The following is a 17,460-nucleotide window of genomic DNA, read 5'->3' as shown; positions in this document are numbered from 1 at the left end:
TTCAGTTGCGGAAGACTTCCGACGAGTCAAGCTTGTTCCAACAGCGCCTCCGCCTGCGCAGTACTCTCTTCTCGTGTGTTTCAAATCATGGCGGAGGTCAAGACCAATGGCGTCCCGGGTCTTGACCTGCTCGAATTGCGCCGCGAAATCCTCTCGAGCTCTACCAAGCGCAGAATATCAAAGCTACGCGCTGTTGAGCAGCAACTGCGTGAAAATGGTATGCAGGCAGCGAATGGCCTCAAAAGCTTCTGCTAACGACCCCACAGTCGTCTCTTCGTCCGATGCGAAAGGAATTCTCCTCATTCTATTCGACACGTATCCCCTCTACGTAGACCGTGCCTCTCGCACTGCAATCCACCAAGTCTTACGAGCAGTTACCGCAAGCTCGCTTTCCAACGAATTGACGCCCGGGATAGTAAAGTTCCTCCAAGCCGAAGCTACGAAAACTAGCGTTGCTCCCACCAACTTCTTCAGCCTCGCAGAATGGGCCTCGGTGCTACTACAAGAATTTGGAAGCAAAGAAGAGTTTTGGAGGAAGTGGGGAGTCCAAGTCATAACAGCAGATGCTGCCATCTTGGAGACGTGTTTGGGCTCAGCTCACAAAGAAGGGCTCAAGCACTCGGCTTTGGTTGTCACACGCCGTGCCCTTCGCCGTGTTTTCAAGAACGAGGGCATCGCGGCAGAGGCGGTCGAGGGTTGCGTAAAATCACTCACGACCAAGGGCACTTCGCCCACCGCAAGGAACGCCGTTTTTCTTGGTATCCTCGCCGGAGTATGCGCCCGACTCTCAAAAACTCAGCCAATGTTGGCGGAGAAGAAGAAGGCGTACTACGAATTTTATGTCCGCGAAATCATTGGGTCTCGCACTATTCTTCCAAAGCACATCACCAACGGACTCTACGACTTTTTCGTCGCATTCACTACGGAGAATGACTTGAAGAATGAGGTCATCCCTTCGGTTGAGAAGGCTTTACTGCGATCACCTGAGGTCGTGCTTAACGAGCTTCTGCAGCCCATGCTCCGCTCCCTGCCCAAAACGATCGATCTCTCGGAGATACTCCAGACCAAACTTTTAAAGCCGTTGCTTTCAAGCATCAAATCGACAAACGTGACGGTCCGGACCGGCGCTTTGACTGCTTTCGAGGCTCTCCTTTCGCAGTCTGCCAATGATGAAGTCCTCAGCAAAGTCGCAGACGAAGTTGTCAACCCTCTAAAGCAAAACAAAGTCACGGTGGCAGAGCAAAAGGTGATTCATGCGCAGATTCTCTGTGCCGTCAAGCCCTCCGAAGTTGTGTCGAAGAAGATCGTTGCTGGCCTTGCTCCTGTTGCGCTCAAGGAGCCCAACGAAGCCGCCCTCGCTGCCGAGACAATGGCAGTTGGCAAGCACTTTGGCTTCATCCTCAGTACAGATGCTCCGGCCGAAGCAGCCGTTACAGATGCATTTGTCAAGGGCCTAGGCGACAAACGACAAGCAGTCCGCAGGGTCTGGGCGCTCCGCGTTGCGGAACTGCTCTGGGAGCAGTCTGATGACCGCGTGCACAACGCTACAGTTGTGGCGTTTATTCAAGCTATCCTCCAGAAGCTCGTCGATACTTGGCACGAAGTCGCGGGGAACCCTGTCGCTGCGGTGCAGAGTGGCTTGGTTACTGTAGCATACATCGCGACCGCTTTTGGCCTTTCTCGTTGGAGTAAAATCGAAGATGAGAAAGTAGCTTCCCTGCTTAAGAAGACCTCCATATCGCAGAACGCTTTAGTTGCGGAGCCAAAGCCCTCTTTCCTCCTCAACCACAGAGTTTACTCCAAACTCACTGCAGAGGAAGATCTGACGTGGGGTCTCCGCGCTTTGGCTTCCGTGATACCAAGTATCGTCGAATCGAACGAGAATCTATCCGTAGAGGAGGGCTGGTCACAGGCTTTCATTTACTTCGTCTCAGCGGGTGGAATTGCTCCCCGAGTACGACAAGAAGCGATACGCACTCTTTCTCAAGCTTACGCTCTCTACCCTAGCCGCATAGCTCCTATCATCATCAACGGCCTGTGGCTGTGGCGACGCAATGTAGAACTCAACGAAAAAGACACTGCGGCAACTTCGGCAAAGACCGGCAACAACGAGCTTGCTCTAGCACTCAGGGCAATCTGCTTGACGCCCGAAGAACGCCAGGCATTTGAGGCTAGTATTGATGAATCAAGTCTCCAGTCGCAGCTCGTGAAGCTGCTGGTGCTCGCAAGACCGCAATTGATCCCGCGCACCTCGTGGATCGACTTGTGCCTGAAAACTGGTGTAGACCCCGGTGAATTGACCAGAAAAGAGCTCGATAGCTGCTTGGAGGCCATCATCGAGGCGACAAAGGTATTTCAGCGGACATTTTAATCGATTGGCCAATTTTCGAAAGAAACTAACGTTGTCCTAGGGAACATCTTCAGTTCACACACCTACAGTGAGGGAAGCAGCATACGCCGCTGCTGCAGACTTGGCTTTTGTTGCCCCCGATGTCGCCATACCTAGGCTGGTGGAGCAGATCAAACGTGACCTTGATCCAAAACAGCTCGAGGGTGTAGGTCCTGAGGAAGCAGCAATATTCCGGACGCCAGAGGGTCAAGTCTTCGTGGACGTGCTCGCAAAGAAAGGACAGAACCAAGCACCCACCAAGGGCAGCAAGGACTATGATACCTGGAAATGGGAACAAGAGCTTCGCGAACAACTTGCCCAGAAAAAGGGATCACAAAAGAAGCTCACCAAAGAAGAGCAAGAAAAAGTTAACGCGCAACTTGCAGAGGAATCCAAGATACGGAAAGCAGTCGCTGCAACCGAGGCTTCGTTGCGTCGCGGTGTGGGCATCATTCGGGCACTCGCGACCGGACCTCCAACAGAAGCCAACCTGTGGCTCGGCCCGTCCATCGATGCTCTTCTGGAAGCTATCGATGCTGGTGCTGGTCTCGTGATTGCGGATGCTTCCACCTCTGCATACATCGCTTGCGCAGAGCGCATATCTCCAAGACTGGGAGTTCATAAGCCTTTCTTTGGTGTGGCGCTACTGCGTGCAAAGGGCGTGCCGTTCCTGCCCCCAGGTCTTGAAGATGAGCCCTTGGGAGGTAAGTACAAAGAATAAACCACACCTGTCGACTTTAGCTAATCCACGAACAGATCTTGTTACGAGATTGCTTTACCGCCTCAGATTTTTGAGCGAGCAAAGGCCTCTTGACAGCGTCTCTTTGACTTATATCTTGCCGCTGATATTCTTCGTGCTTGAAAGTGGCTCCATCGACAAGTCCAATGAAGAAGAGGCTGACGAGCAGATTCTCTTGGCCTTAGAGTTCCTCTCTTTCCACACTGATTCCAGTATGTTCAATCCTCTTATAATGGGCTTAGTTTTAACATTTTGCAGGCTCCGAAAAGTCTCTCCCTCGAGCCAAGCTGATCTCGACCTTGATTTACGCTATGCAAAGGTTCACTCAGCATTTCAAAATCATCAAGGATTGCCTCATGGACCTGTGCCGAGGCATTGGGTCCAACCTCACAGAAAAGGAGATTTCATCTCTTGTCAAGGGCGCCATTGTTCCGCAGGTATCTGTCAGGACATCAGTGCTGCAGGCAATTGACGAAGAAGTTGACCTCATCGACATCGACTTCTCCGAGGAGGTCTGGCTTGCTTGCCACGATGATGTGCAAGAGAACGTAGAGCTTGCGCAGAGCATCTGGACAGAGAACGGTCTCGAGCTGGCTCCTGATGCGGCTTTCAAGATGCTGCCCTACCTTGACTCTAAGGACAAGCAGTTGCGTAGGGCCGCAGCAAGGTCTGTGGCTGAGTGTATCACAATCCAAAAGGACAACTTCCACCAAATCATTGAACGCCTCAAGGAAGAGTACAAGGAGAAGGCGAAGCCTAGAGTCCCCGAGAGAGACGAATATGGCATGCCTAGAAAAATGGACCTCGCAGACCCATGGGAGGTGCGAAATGGCATCGCAATGACATTCCGCGAGCTGGCGGCTCACTTCCAAGCCGATGACTTGGTGCCTTTCATCAGCTTCATGGTCCAGGAGGGTCCTCTCGGAGATCGTCGTGCGGCCGTCCGCGATGAAATGGTGGAGGCTTCAGTTGCCATCATTTCCAGCCGCGGTCAATTGAAGGTGGAAGAGCTGATGGAGCTTTTTGAAAGGGCGCTTGAGGCGCCTGACGAAGGGAACGAGACCTCGGACAAGGTCAACGAAGCCGTCATCATTCTGTACGGAGCTTTGGCCCGTCACTTGCCCGCCGGAGATGCGCGTGTCCCCAAGGTTGTGCAGCGATTGCTCCAGACTCTCAGCACACCTTCTGAGACCGTCCAGTACGCTGTTGCCGAATGCTTGCCACCGCTGGTGCGGGCGTCTAACGACAAAGTCTCTGACTACCTGCAGCACGTTATGGATGAGCTGCTCAACTCGAAGAAATATGCCACTCGAAGGGGTGCCGCGTACGGCTTGGCTGGAATTGTCAGTGGCAAAGGTTTGGTGCTGCTGCATGAGAAGCGGATCATGTCCACGCTCAAGGCCGCCACAGAGAACAAGAAAGACCCGAACCAAAGGCAGGGTGCATTCCTTGCCTTTGAGCTCCTGTCCCTTGTCCTTGGCCGCATTTTTGAGCCCTACGTGATCCAGATTGTCCCTCAACTCCTGGCAGGCTTTGGCGACAGCAGTGCTGATGTCAGAGAAGCATGCTTGGATGCCGCCAAGGTTTGCTTCGGAAACTTGAGCTCATTCGGTGTCAAGCAGGTTCTTCCCACACTTTTGGAAGGGCTTGACGATCAACAATGGCGCAGCAAGAAGGGTGCTTGCGATTCCCTGGGCGCGATGGCCTATCTGGCTCCCCAGCAACTGGCTTTGAGCCTGCCAGAGATCATTCCACCTCTCACCACTGTTCTGAATGACAGTCACAAGGAAGTCCGGGCATCCGCCAAGCGCAGCTTGCAACGCTTTGGCGAAGTCATTAGCAACCCCGAAGTCAGGAGTGTGGTCGACATTCTTCTCAAGGCTCTCAGTGACCCCACCAAATACACCGATGAGGCTCTTGACTCCCTCATCAAGATCAACTTCGTTCACTACCTTGATGCGCCGTCACTGGCTTTGGTCGTGCGCATCTTGGAGCGTGGTCTGAGCGACAGGTCAAACACCAAGCGCAAAGCTGCACAAATTATTGGCAGCTTGGCTCACCTTACCGAACGTAAAGATCTCGTTGCCCATCTTCCAATCCTCGTTGCTGGTCTGCGGATGGCCATTGTGGATCCTGTTCCCACAACTCGCGCCACTGCCTCCAAAGCCCTGGGCTCCACCGTCGAAAAGCTTGGAGAAGACGCGCTTCCAGATCTCATCCCGAGCCTTATGGCCACGCTCAAGGCCGACACTGGCGCGGGAGACAGGCTTGGTTCTGCTCAAGCGCTTTCCGAGGTGCTGGCTGGTCTCGGAACCAGCCGTCTCGAGGAAACCTTGCCAACTATTCTCCAAAATGTCACCAGCTCCAAAGCCTCCGTGCGCGAAGGATTCATGTCACTCTTCATCTTCTTGCCAGCTTGCTTTGGAAACAGTTTCGCCAACTATCTGCAAAAGATCATTCCTCCGATTCTTGCCGGTCTTGCAGACGAGGTCGATTCCATTCGTGAGACCGCTCTTCGTGCTGGTCGCCTGTTGGTCAAGAACTTTGCCACTCGGTCTATTGATCTCCTCCTGCCCGAGCTCGAGCGTGGTCTTGCCGATGACAATTACCGGATTCGTCTCAGCTCCGTCGAGCTTGTTGGTGATCTGCTCTTCAACCTTACTGGCATTAGCGGTAAAGAGCAGGATGAGGATGAGGACACCGCTAGGGAGGCAGGCCAGTCGCTTCTCGAAGTGCTTGGAGAGGAGAGACGCAACAGGATCCTCTCATCCTTGTACATCTGCCGCTGTGATACCTCTGGTCTCGTTCGCACTGCTGCTGTCAATGTATGGAAGGCGCTGGTGGCATCTCCACGTACACTCCGCGATCTCGTTCCAACGCTCACTCAGCTCCTCATTCGCCGCTTGGCAAGTTCCAACATGGAGCACAAGGTCATTGCTGGCAACGCTCTTGGAGAGCTTATCCGCAAGGCTGGCGAGGGCGTTCTTGCAACGCTGCTGCCAACGCTCGAAGGAGGTCTTCAAACATCTACCGACTCAGACGCCAAACAAGGTATCTGCATTGCTTTGCGCGAACTCATCGCCTCCGCAGCGCCTGAGTCCCTTGAGGAGTACGAGAAGACCCTCATATCTGTCGTGCGGACTGCGCTCGTCGACTCCGACGCTGAAGTCCGCGAAGCGGCTGCCGAAGCGTTCGATGAGCTTCAACGCATCCTCGGCAAGAAGGCGGTCGACCAGGTGTTGCCATTCCTTCTCAACCTCCTGCGCTCTGAAGACGAGGCTCAGAATGCCCTTTCAGCATTGCTCACTCTGCTCACCGAGCAGACCAGATCCAACATCATTCTCCCCAACTTGCTCCCAACTCTCATCACCTCTCCCATGTCTGCGTTCAACGCACGCGCTGTCGCTTCTCTTGCTGAAGTCGCTAGCTCGGCGATGTCCCGCAAACTTCCTCAGATTCTCAACGCCATTATGGACAACATTGTTGTTTGTAAAGATGACGACCTTCGTCACGAGCTGCAGTCATCTTTCGACACTGTTTTGGTCTCTGTGGACGAGAATGACGGTCTCAGCACCGCTATGAGTGCAATGCTGGCGCTGGCGAAACATGACGACCACAAGAGGCGCAGCGAGGCTGATCAGCGTTTGGCCAAATTCTTCGCTGCAGCCGATCTCGACATGTCGCGCTACTACCCTGATCTCATTCGCGTCCTCCTTATGTCGTTCGGAGACCACGACGCAGAAGTGGTCAAGTCTGCTCATGCTGCATTGACTGCATTGACTGCTCGTCTCAAGAAGGAAGAAATGGAGGCACTGGTCATCTCGACCCGCCAAGTTCTCCAACAGGCCGGTGTTGCTGGCTCGAGCTTACCAGGATTCAATCTGCCAAAGGGCATCAATGCCATTCTGCCCATCTTCTTGCAAGGTCTCATGAATGGTACGCCGGAGCAGCGAACTCAAGCTGCCCTGGCCATCTCCGACATCATCGATCGGACAAGTGCGGATAGCTTGCGTCCCAACGTCACGCAAATCACTGGTCCTCTGATCCGTGTCGTCTCAGAACGCTCAGTGGACGTCAAGGGTAAGTCACCTTGGTACCTTTTTGCGTCGCATGTTGCTAATCTTTCAACCCAGCTGCTATTCTGTACACACTCAACAATCTCCTTGAGAAGATCCCTACGTTCCTCAAGCCTTTCTTGCCGCAGCTCCAAAGAACTTTTGCAAAGTCCTTGGCCGATACATCGAGCGAGATTCTCCGCATTCGCGCTGCCAAGGCCCTTGGAACGCTCATCACGCTCACCCCACGTATCGATCCTCTCATCGCCGAGCTCGTCACTGGTTCAAAGACCTCGGATCACGGTGTCAAGACTGCAATGCTCAAGGCTCTGTTCGAAGTTGTCAGCAAGGCCGGCGCCAACATGAACGAGGCATCTCGCAACTCCATCCTCGGCTTGATAGACGCAGACATTGACGAGGCAGACGATGCCATGTCAATCCAAAACTCGCGTCTTCTCGGTGCGCTGATTAGGAACCTGCCGACCGAGACCGCGAGCGCTCTCATCAAGAACCGTGTCCTTACCACATCTTACAGCAAATCTTCTGCTTTGGCTCTGAACGCAATCTTGCTCGAGTCTCCAGAGACGCTGACCACGGATCACAGCGAGGAGACCGTTGCTGTCATTGCAGGCGGCATCACAAATCCTACTCCGGTAGTTGCTGACAACTGTGTTTTGGCGGCCGGCAAGTACCTTCTTACCGAGTCTGCCAATAAGTCCTTCGACGTGACCAAACCGATCTTCGAGAGTCTTGCGCAGGTGATTCCCCCTGGTCACTCATCTGATACTCGTCGCCTCGCACTCGTCGTCATTCGGACGATTTCTCGCCACCAGAACGAGCTGGTGCGGCCGCACCTGGCGTTGCTTGCCCAGCCAATCTTCGCCAGCGTCAGGGACATGGTCATTCCCGTCAAGCTTGCGGCAGAGGCTGCCTTCTTGGCTGTGTTTGATGTGGTGCTCGAGGAGAGCGCAGTCTTCGAGAAGTACATGGCTGGTCCTGGTGCCAGCTTGGCTCCTGGACCGAAGAGGAGTATGCAGGACTACTTCAAGAGGGTTGCCATCAGATTGGCTGGACAGGCACGGGAGCGCAAGGAAGCAGAAGGCGGACAAGGCGGCTTGGGGTTGAGTAGTGATGAAGTTGAAGATGAGAGAGAAGTCTGGAGTGTAGGCAAGGTTGAGTTGGGGGAGGCTAGTTTTGAGTAAGAAAGAGGCATTAGCAGCGGTGGCCTATGGCAGGCCGACTTCGGCTGCTCACAGGGAGCAGCGCCATCATAAAAGTAGAGGTAACGTGCCGGATGTAGAGCGACACATTTCGTTGAAGCATGTGCACATGATGTTTGCCTTGGTTCTAACTCGAAATTCTGTGAAATTATGGTTTGATGTGCTCCTGTTTACCAGGGGCGGTGGTTTAGTGGTGGGCAAGCACATTCACTGCGCCTAGCTCCGCTCCCCAGCCCAATCCGATCAACCTCATCGCTGCAACGCGCAACTGCGCCATCATCCATTCACAACGCGCATCCATCAAAATCCATCCTTAAACCATCGGGAATCGCACTGAACTGACTGGCGCTGGCTTTTCCAATACACGCGCCCTCTCGTAAGAGGGCTCAGAAGGCCAGATTGCTGATGCGCGTCTCCCACTACCGCTCCGAACACCCCTCTACACCCGCCGCCCATCACGCGCATCTCTCCCGCCCGCTGTGGCCACCTCTGGCATCATGGCGAGCATGACACGCTCCGAGTCCATCGCGGAGCCATCTTCCACACCTACCATAACACCAAAGACGCTGCAAGTCAATGGCACCGGTAGCACAATCACCCCGGCGCTGCAGAAGCCCGTCGCGGCGGGGACTGGACCTCCCGCAAGGACCTCCGCGCCCCGAGTCGACATCGAACCATTATACACCGCGCTGAAGTCGCAAATCAGCGAACATTGGGCAACATATAAAGAGGCCACGAGCCTTTTTATTCTGGGTACGTACCAAGCTGGGATTAATGTTCGCTGTTGCGTTTCAAGCTGACCATGACCGTTTTCCAGGACGTCTCAACCAGGCCGAATTATCACGACGAATAGATTGGCTTATTGCCAATGATCCACACCGCGAACACCTTCATAATCAGCTTGTCGCTGCCATCTATGCGAACACACAACGGGATCCCCCAGAGCCGGGCGTTGCAAGCTGGGTTTCTGCCAATGACAAGCCAAGCGCTGCAAGCAAGCCAAGCAGCGGCGACGCGGCAGAATTGAGGCTGAAGACCGAGGTCAAGGAATTGCCAGGTAGAGAAAGGAAGCGATTGAAGGCAATACCGGAGGTGAGAATCCATATTTTTAAGTTAGTACATTTGCGCGGGCATGGGTCTAACATGCGCGGTCGTAGTCGGATGCTTTGGACAATTTTGCTAGGGAGCTTCAAGAATACCACAACGCGAAGCAAATTACAATACCAGACACGGGCCCAGCCTCCGCCGCTGGATTCAGCAAGACCAGTATGTACACCCGCCCTTTCCTGCGCAATCCAATAGGTCCTGACCACAACTGCCTTCCAACAAAGATTGGGATTTAGAAATTCGCAAGCGCTACGCGCAACCATTATGCACCGAGACATTTGAACTCCCCGACACGGTGGCGATAGAAGCGCGCATGACACCAATATGCTATGAAGAAGGCATCGCATCAGGCGCAGCTTCGGATTGCGGCTCCTTCATGAACCTAGCGACCGAAACGTTCATTAAAGAGGTGCTATCCAACATCCTCGGTCGAGTGCGCAGCAACGGTGAAGACTACATTAAGACGGCAGCGTACAAGAAGCAGCTTCAGCGCGAAGAAGAACTCTCCCTCAATAATGAAGTACAACGCAATGCAGCAGGCCTGCTACCAGTAGAAGTGGAAGAGTCGCGACGCCGCAAGCCCGTCGACCTTGAAGACCTGCGCGTCGCGCTCCAACTTGGCGACAGTTACTTTGGACAGGTACCACTCGTTACGGCTGGAATTGTTAACGCGCGCTACGACACGGACGGCTACGATGAGATGGATATCGACGAACCGCAACATTTCCATCCAAACCAGAAGCTCGTCTCCGGCCCGCGTCTCAACGGCAGCATACATGGCGGTGGCGCTGGATCTGCAGCAGGCGGCGGCCCGGCGCTCAACGGTATCAATGGCACCGCGTCGATTCCGAACGGCGTACATCACGACGACGAAATAATGAGCGATGACTGTGGTTGGGCGGGAGGCGCACTCAAAGAACGAGAAGGGCTCAATGCCGCGCTGGACGACATATTAGCGGGCCACGGGCAGTGAGGGCGGGCGTAGCAGGCTCACCGTACTGGCTGTTGTCTGCTTAGGTCGTTTCTCCCTCCTGGATTGTATTCTGTGCATCTGCACGGTCTGTCTTCTCTTCCATCATTGCCCCAAAGTCCTTTCAGTCTCCCTGGTTCATTTGGCGCGGCGTCTCCGGCGTATCATGGCGAATCTCCGGTAGCAGCACTGTGCAATGCAGCAGGAACAACAAAAAAGAGGGGGAGGTTCATGTCGGATTCGCAAATTCTCTTCTTTTCTCTTCTCTTCCTCTCGCCCCCCACTCGGGTCCCCCCCATCTCTTCTCTTTGCTTCTCTTGTCGATTTCTACTTGCTTTTCCTCCTTTTTCCCTCTAGTCTGTTGGTTGCATCATCGCGGCGTTGGGAGGTCAAACGGTCAATACATGGCGCGAAGGCATATGCGTTGCTTGCACGAACGAGGCAGTTTGGCCAGTTGGTCGGGTAGGGCGTGGCAGGTGGACGGGGAGTTGGGCCTCTCTGACCAAGCGCTTCCATGCTTACAGCAGAGGCGGCGCAGCAGCGGGATGACGAGTGACGGCGGTCGGCGTCTCGAGGCGTTTTCTCAAATGGCCATACCCGTGGGAATCCCGCGGTTGGAGTAATTGCTGTTTGTTCTTTCTGCTATTTCGGCAGGCCCCAAAGTCAATGGATGGGAAAGCTACATGGTGAGCATGCTGGTTGGTTGCTGCAAGGTACAGTCGGCGGTGCATCTTCAAATCTTCATTTTGTTCCAATTGGTTGGTGTTTGGTTGCGCTCGTCAAGTCACATGGCAAGGCAGGGCAGGGCAAGGCATAAAAGAGAGAAAGACGAGGAGAAAATTCGCTCCCTGATTTACGGAGCTGTCTGGCAGACGCTACTTTGTGGCGGCCTCTTTTCTTTAGTTGCTGTTTGGCCTTCTGCACTGAGGCTGCAAAGCTTGCCGTCATCGAGACCGCCGCTCATGCCAGCGGACGGTATTGGCAGAAGACTGAGCATCAATGCTGCTTGTTTGTGCAGTTAGCTGGACACGTCGAGGGGATCAGAGTTGGTTTGGTGTGCTGATTGGTTGATTGGTTGTTGTCGTTGTTGTTGTTGTTGTTGTTGTTGTTGCACTTGTCTGATACCCATGACTTTTTTCACTTCTCTTTCCATTTCTAATCTCATTTTCTTACTACTTCAACTGGCTGGGGCTTTCTGATAATTCAAATCTCATCTTTGGTCTCATCTTTCAGTCTCTTGGCGTCCGACTGGATCAGCCGGAGACAGCATACTTGCAACTCATCTTCTTTGCCTTCGGCCGTCGAAGTCAGCCAGCCCGCCCGCCTCTTTCGCAATGAACCCAAAAATCCTCCTCAGAGTCAGACAATTCATACGCACACAAAATAGCGACGGCATCTTTTGTTTCAACTCGCTTCCTTTGATTTTATCCGGTCGAAAACACATACATTAGTTGCTTTAAAACGCTCACAGACACATATATGCCTGTATGTACATGTTGTAGCATAGACAGCCAATTGAACAAATCTTGAACGACGTGATTGGTATTGGAGATTGCCGTCTTGTCAAGTAGAGGGACAGGGCGAGGGGGTGGGGGGGGGGGGGGGGGGGGGGGGTGGGTTTATTGGCGCTCTCCACATTTTTTGTCTGTGGTATCTGGGGGGCGTTGGGCCTTGTTCGTTCTTAGTCGTGTCCCATCACGTTTCAGAGGGCGATGAAGAGAGGAACATGTTGTCATTATTCCAAGAGGGGGTTTTCAGTTTGCAATTCATCTCTACTTCTAGCTACAAGCCCACACAACCTATACAGATCTTTCCATCTATGCATGTATGCTCTTCTTCATCGACCACAAACAAATTCGCCCCCTCACCATGTCACCAACGCCATCTCCCCCTCCCCTCTCCTACCCCCTAGGCACAAGCACGCGCATGACCCACTCGTAAACGGCCCACTGCACGGCGTTGACGACGAACGCGCGCACGCTGCACACGCCGAGGCCGCGGAAAAACACGGCCGCGCCCTCGTTTGCGTACGCCGCCTTGGCGATGGCCCAGGCGCCGAGCGGTTTGTGGGGCGTGGACGTGGACGAGGCGGCTGAAGTTGGAGAGGGAGAGGGCGATGGAGAGGAGGAGGAGGAGTGCAAGAGGCGCGTGTGTTCGGTGGGTCTGCTGGTGGTGGTGGTAGTGGTATTGGCGGTCGTTGGGGGCGAGGAAGAGCGCGAGAGCGAGGGCGAGACAAGGCCAGCGGCGCGGTGGAATGACGGTTGCGTTTGCACGCGGGTTTTGATGACGTCTGCACATACGCATCAATCAAGCACTTCATCAGCATGCATAGGCTCTCCTTCTCTGACACAGGGTCGTCCAACTTACCAAGCGGGAAGATTGACGCCCATGTGACGACGCCGGCGATGCCGCCGCAGAGCAAGACCGTCGAGGGCGACTCTTCTATCGACGATGTCGACGGCGAGGTGGGGCTGGACGGCGCGAACGCCCGTTTGCAGAGCTCGTAGGACCAGAAGCTGTGGAGAGGAAGTGAGGTGTCAGTATGAATTTGTTTCTGACAAGGGGGCTGCTTTGGTTGTTGGTGGTGGGTGGGTTTTGCAGAGGAGAGGCGCGGGGTGAATGTTTGGCAGTAAGATCGCGATGCAGCCCCTTTTTTGACAAGATTGGTGTGGTGTTCGGGGTTTTCAGACTGCAATCTTTCGAGCAGATTATCCAACATGACCTCTGCATTGCCGTTCCTTGTGTTGTAGACGTGCGGTGGCGAAAGGGGTAATACTGCCGTGGAGAAGTGGTATTCTCTCCGACAGGATGGATTCCCACGCAACAAGCCATCTAACCCATGAGGTGTTTTCATGACCTCTCCCGTCTTTGCTGCTGGAGACAGACCACAAGACTTACTTGAAGATGCAACCATTCAATCGGCCATTCCAGATCACGACCACGACGCATCAACATGGACAGCTTCAGAGGGCAACATGTTGCAGCAACACCAAGCTCCTCGTCCACAAGCACTTGAAGATGATGGAAAAGATGTTGAAGAGCAACTGACAGCAAGAGGAAAACGAGGGAAAGGACTTACTAAAACGCATAACCGACCGCATCCCTCACCGCGGTAACGACACCGCCTCGATAGAACCCCCTCACGCCCTCAGCCCGCCACGTCTCGCGGGCAACATTCCACGAGCTTACCGACGAGGAGCCCTCCCCACCAGCAGCACCACTCCGGCGGCCCAGCCCATGGGCAGAGGACAAGGAGTCAAAAACCTGGGCTCTACACTTGATGAGCTCAGTCGGCGCCGACACGACAAAGGTGGCCAGGCCGCCGATGGCGCCGGCGAGGAAGACCTTGCCGAGAGCGTTGGGGGTGGAGGGCGAGGTTGGGTCGGGCTCGCCGAGGAGCAGCAGCGTGCGGTTGTAGGAGACGAAGAGGAGGGCGTTGAGGGCGCCGTAGCCTAGGACGGGCGCTGGGATGCCTGGGGGAGCGGTTAGTGGGTCGTGCAATGGTGGTCGGTGATTTTTGTGGGATACTGGGTTGAGGTCTGAGACTCTCACTATAGAGTGATGATGGTGTAGGAGATGTTTGAGAAATGTTGAGCGGGAAGAAAGATGGAACAAGTAGAAGGCTTGACTGTGATGGACTGGCAACTTCAAGAAGGCCAGTGAAGGATGGAGAAAAAGAGCCAGCTCAAAAGACGCAAATGCCATGGACAAATGAGTCTTGAGCCCACATGCCCATAAAAGGAAAGTAGCACGAGACACCAACACCACCATATGGCTTGAAGCTTAACAAAACTCCAAATGCAACAAAAAATCCATACGCATCTCCATCTCTCAGAAACGCTACGCATGCAAGGAATGCCTTCAACCAAAATACCACCAAACCAGAAATCTCAGTAACCTACCTCTTACCCAATTCCCAGTAGCACGCCAATTGACACTACCACCACCACTACCACTGCCAGCAGCTGGTGTTGTCGCCGCAGGACCAGCTTGCAAGCGAGTCTTGACCAAGTCGAGCGGATTGCCAATGAGGATGCCTGCAGCCCCGCTGAGGTAGCCGGCCCAAAAGTCGGCAGACATTTGAAACTTGAACGATTGATGATGTGATTATGAGGACGGGTTTGTTTTTTGTTGATGCGTCGTCGTGGTTGGTGCACACCGTTTGGCTGGCGCGTTTACCCCACGTGGGGTAAGGTATACCCGGATCAGTAAGCCGGACTGCCGGTTCCGGCTGGCCGATGCCGAGGATGGCCTGTGTAGGCACCACCTGGACTACTCAACTTTCACTTGAACAAGACGTTGCCCATTTACAATCACAATCAGGAATAATTCACATTTTGCTGTAGAAAAGAAGCCGCTTTTGGGATTCAAAATTATGGCTACCTCGTCAAAAGGGAGAAGATGTGATGGTTGAGACCCGCATTCTGTGTGTATGTGAAGGGTGGCAGCTACATTCAATCCCCAATACCTCCTCCGTCAACTGCCTTTTTGGTTGTGTTCCGGGAAAGCGAGAGAGGGTGAGAGGAGAAGGAGAAAGAGAATAGGGAGGAAAGAAGAAAACTCATGGGCTTCTCGACCTTGTCAAGACCCCTATTCCATCGCCGAAATGCCTTTTGTGTTGTCTCATCGACTGCCGTGAAAATCAACAAACACTTTGATTCCCCAAACCCAAGGTAGTAGGCTCTGGAAAAGAGACCCATGACTGCAAGCCCGTGCCATTCCATAAATCAATCATGGCTGAATCATGCACTCCTCCGCTATGAGTGAAAGACAAAACGATCCGAAGACCATGCAAGGCAGTTGTCAGCCTTACATGATCTGGTCCTGAGTGAGGCCAGCGGCCTCGGTCTCCATGGCGTCGCCAGGGCCGCTGATGTTGGTGTACTTGACGAAGGACAAGCCAAGGGGACGTCCGCCGTACTGGTAACCAGTAAACTTGGCTGTTGCGATGGTTAGACTTGATTGATTTGCCGGGCATTTACGTGACTTACAGATGGCAGTCTCGGCGTTCTCGGGCGAGTCGAACTCGACGACACCAGTACCGCGCGAGCGACCGTTGGGCTCGTACTGGATCTCGGCACGCTCAACCTTTCCGATGGTGGTAAAGAGCTCAACGAGATCTTCGTTGCTCGTCGACCAGGGAAGCTGGACACAGTTAGCAGGGAACGCTGGGACAGCCTTGCGCAAAACTCACGTTGCGGACGTAGATCAGGTTGCTCCTCTCACCACCAGCAGTGGCATAGTCGGTGAACGGGTTGGGCGGACCGGCAGGAACCGCCGCGTCATAACCCATGCCACCGCCGAACCCTCCGCCGAACCCTCCACGAGCACCGTATCCACCGAACCCGCCTCGGCCTCCAAAGCCTCCGCGACCGCCGAAACCTCCACGGCCAAAGCCTCCACCGAATCCGCCGCGACCGAAGCCAGGTGGGCCAGCGAAACGATCCTCCTTGACTTCAAGGGCGCGGCCCTGCCAGTCGTATCCGTTGAACTGCTGAATAGCGTTGCGGGCATCCTCGGGGGTTTCGAACACGACGATGCCGGAGCCCTTCATGCGGCCATCAGCGGTCTGGTGGACGTCGGCGCGGATAACGGAACCGGTGTGGGCTGTCAATGGGTGAGTATGCGGGATGAAAATGCTGGACGTTGATGGAGCGTACCAGCTTGACGGAACAAGTCCTTCAGGTCCTGCCAGCCAACATTGTAGGGAAGCTAATGGCATTGAGTCAACAAATCGAGCCCTTAACAAGTTAGCAAAACGCGTGGGGTAGGGACAACATACGTTGGAGACGTAGAGCTGGCGTCCACCGCCTCCAAAACCGCCAGCACCAGCGCCGGCACCAGCGCCGTACGCGCCGCCATCGAATCCACCGCGCATTCCACCGTAGCCTCCGCGGCCGACGGAGGGGGGAGCAGTGAAGCGCGGCTCGGCTTCGCGATCCTGTGGTAGGGGCTTCGTGTCAGTTGCTGCGCCGCATCGCGTGTGAGCCGACTTACTTCACGGACGTAGACGAGACGTCCCATCAGGTTTTGGTTCGAAAGGGTTTGGACGGCATGTTGTGCCTGCTCCCTGGTGGCATACTCCACGATCCTGAGAGTTGTTAGGTCGAGCAATGTTGAAGCGCCCGGAAGTTGACTTACCCGCATCCCTACATGGACCCTCGGGCACCAGTCCCATCCGTCAATCCAATTGTCCACAAAATACCAAGAGAAACCAAAGAGACCAGCCAAATCAGCCCACCTTCGACATTCCATTGGGAAGTAGCAACACATCGGCAAACAAGACCTCTCCGGCTGGTGGGGGCGAGGGGGTTAGCGTGGGGTGGGCGGCGGAGGTTGGGGTGAGTCGGGGCTTACCCTGTCGCATGAAATCTTTGAGATGATGCCATTTGACATCATACGAAAGGTTGCCGACGTAAACGCGGCGGTCCTGTTGGGACTGCTCGCGCAGTGAGGCCATCATTTGTTCTTTGGCAACAGCCTTGTCCTCGAAGGAGCGAGCAGGCGCAGCACCGCGAGCCTGAGAGTAGGCCTGTTGGTTTGCTTGAGCGCCAGCGATGGGCGAGCGCGAGCGACGGTCGCTGCGGCGGTAGTCGTCGCGGCTACGAGAGCGGCTGCGAGGCGAGTATGAGCGACGGCTACGGCGAGGGCTTCGCGATCGACGACGCGGCGAGCGAGATCTTTCGCGCTGGGTGGTGTAGGCAGTGTCAGTAGTGGTGGTGTCCATGGCGGACGGAGCTCGGCGGACGGGGCTTTATAGGGCGTCGGGGAGAGCTCGCTTGTGGAGAATGGGAGATGTAGCGTGAGGCGGGTGTGGGATGTGAGTGGAAGTGCTGTGCTGAGTGATGGGGTGGACGCTGGGCGAGTGGGAAGGAAGCTGCGCTGCAGGTTCAATCAGGCGCACCAACGGTCGGCTAGGGGAAGTTCCGCAGCTCTACCGCCCGGCGCGCCATGGGCGACGAGAGGAGCAGCGCGAACAT

General features: G+C 54.7%; 5 protein-coding genes across 5 annotated transcripts; 3 read left to right on the top strand and 2 right to left on the bottom strand.

Annotated features, from left to right (window-relative positions):
* Positions 1-87: 87 nt before the first annotated feature.
* BKA78DRAFT_356609 (armadillo-type protein) lies at positions 88-8,385 on the top strand (the record flags this gene model as incomplete). Its single annotated transcript, XM_066892084.1, has 6 exons — positions 88-217; positions 267-2,350; positions 2,412-3,093; positions 3,146-3,340; positions 3,387-7,208; positions 7,262-8,385. The coding sequence occupies 6 exons, from the start codon at positions 88-90 to the stop codon at positions 8,383-8,385; spliced, it is 8,037 nt and encodes a 2,678-aa protein (XP_066739827.1).
* Positions 8,386-8,909: 524 nt separating this feature from the next.
* BKA78DRAFT_257346 (putative transcriptional co-activator) lies at positions 8,910-10,483 on the top strand (the record flags this gene model as incomplete). The annotated part of the gene is made up of 4 exons (XM_066885180.1): positions 8,910-9,156; positions 9,221-9,495; positions 9,561-9,669; positions 9,735-10,483. 4 exons carry the CDS (start codon positions 8,910-8,912, stop codon positions 10,481-10,483), a joined length of 1,380 nt encoding a protein of 459 aa, XP_066739826.1.
* Positions 10,484-11,055: 572 nt separating this feature from the next.
* On the top strand, positions 11,056-11,693 carry BKA78DRAFT_42612 (uncharacterized protein). The gene has a single exon (XM_066893165.1). It carries the CDS (start codon positions 11,164-11,166, stop codon positions 11,500-11,502), a length of 339 nt encoding a protein of 112 aa, XP_066739825.1. The 5' UTR covers positions 11,056-11,163; the 3' UTR covers positions 11,503-11,693.
* Positions 11,694-12,115: 422 nt separating this feature from the next.
* On the bottom strand, positions 12,116-14,778 carry BKA78DRAFT_325317 (mitochondrial carrier domain-containing protein). Its single transcript, XM_066889350.1, has 4 exons — positions 14,383-14,778; positions 13,560-13,953; positions 12,848-12,996; positions 12,116-12,770 (listed from the first exon to the last, which is right to left on the bottom strand). Exons 1-4 carry the CDS (start codon positions 14,558-14,560, stop codon positions 12,382-12,384), a joined length of 1,110 nt encoding a protein of 369 aa, XP_066739824.1. The 5' UTR covers positions 14,561-14,778; the 3' UTR covers positions 12,116-12,381.
* Positions 14,779-15,289: 511 nt separating this feature from the next.
* On the bottom strand, positions 15,290-17,207 carry BKA78DRAFT_258039 (uncharacterized protein; the record flags this gene model as incomplete). The annotated part of the gene is made up of 9 exons (XM_066885242.1): positions 15,290-15,420; positions 15,472-15,625; positions 15,675-16,087; positions 16,141-16,192; positions 16,263-16,421; positions 16,478-16,571; positions 16,622-16,629; positions 16,722-16,774; positions 16,838-17,207. The coding sequence occupies 9 exons, from the start codon at positions 17,205-17,207 to the stop codon at positions 15,290-15,292; spliced, it is 1,434 nt and encodes a 477-aa protein (XP_066739823.1).
* Positions 17,208-17,460: the final 253 nt, after the last annotated feature.

This window comes from Phyllosticta capitalensis, assembly GCF_038381095.1.
Source record: "Phyllosticta capitalensis strain CBS 128856 chromosome Unknown BKA78scaffold_11, whole genome shotgun sequence".
In the NCBI taxonomy this organism is placed as follows: domain Eukaryota; kingdom Fungi; phylum Ascomycota; class Dothideomycetes; order Botryosphaeriales; family Phyllostictaceae; genus Phyllosticta; species Phyllosticta capitalensis.
Note: the sequence above shows the minus strand (reverse complement) of the source record. Positions and strands in the feature narration are given on the sequence as shown.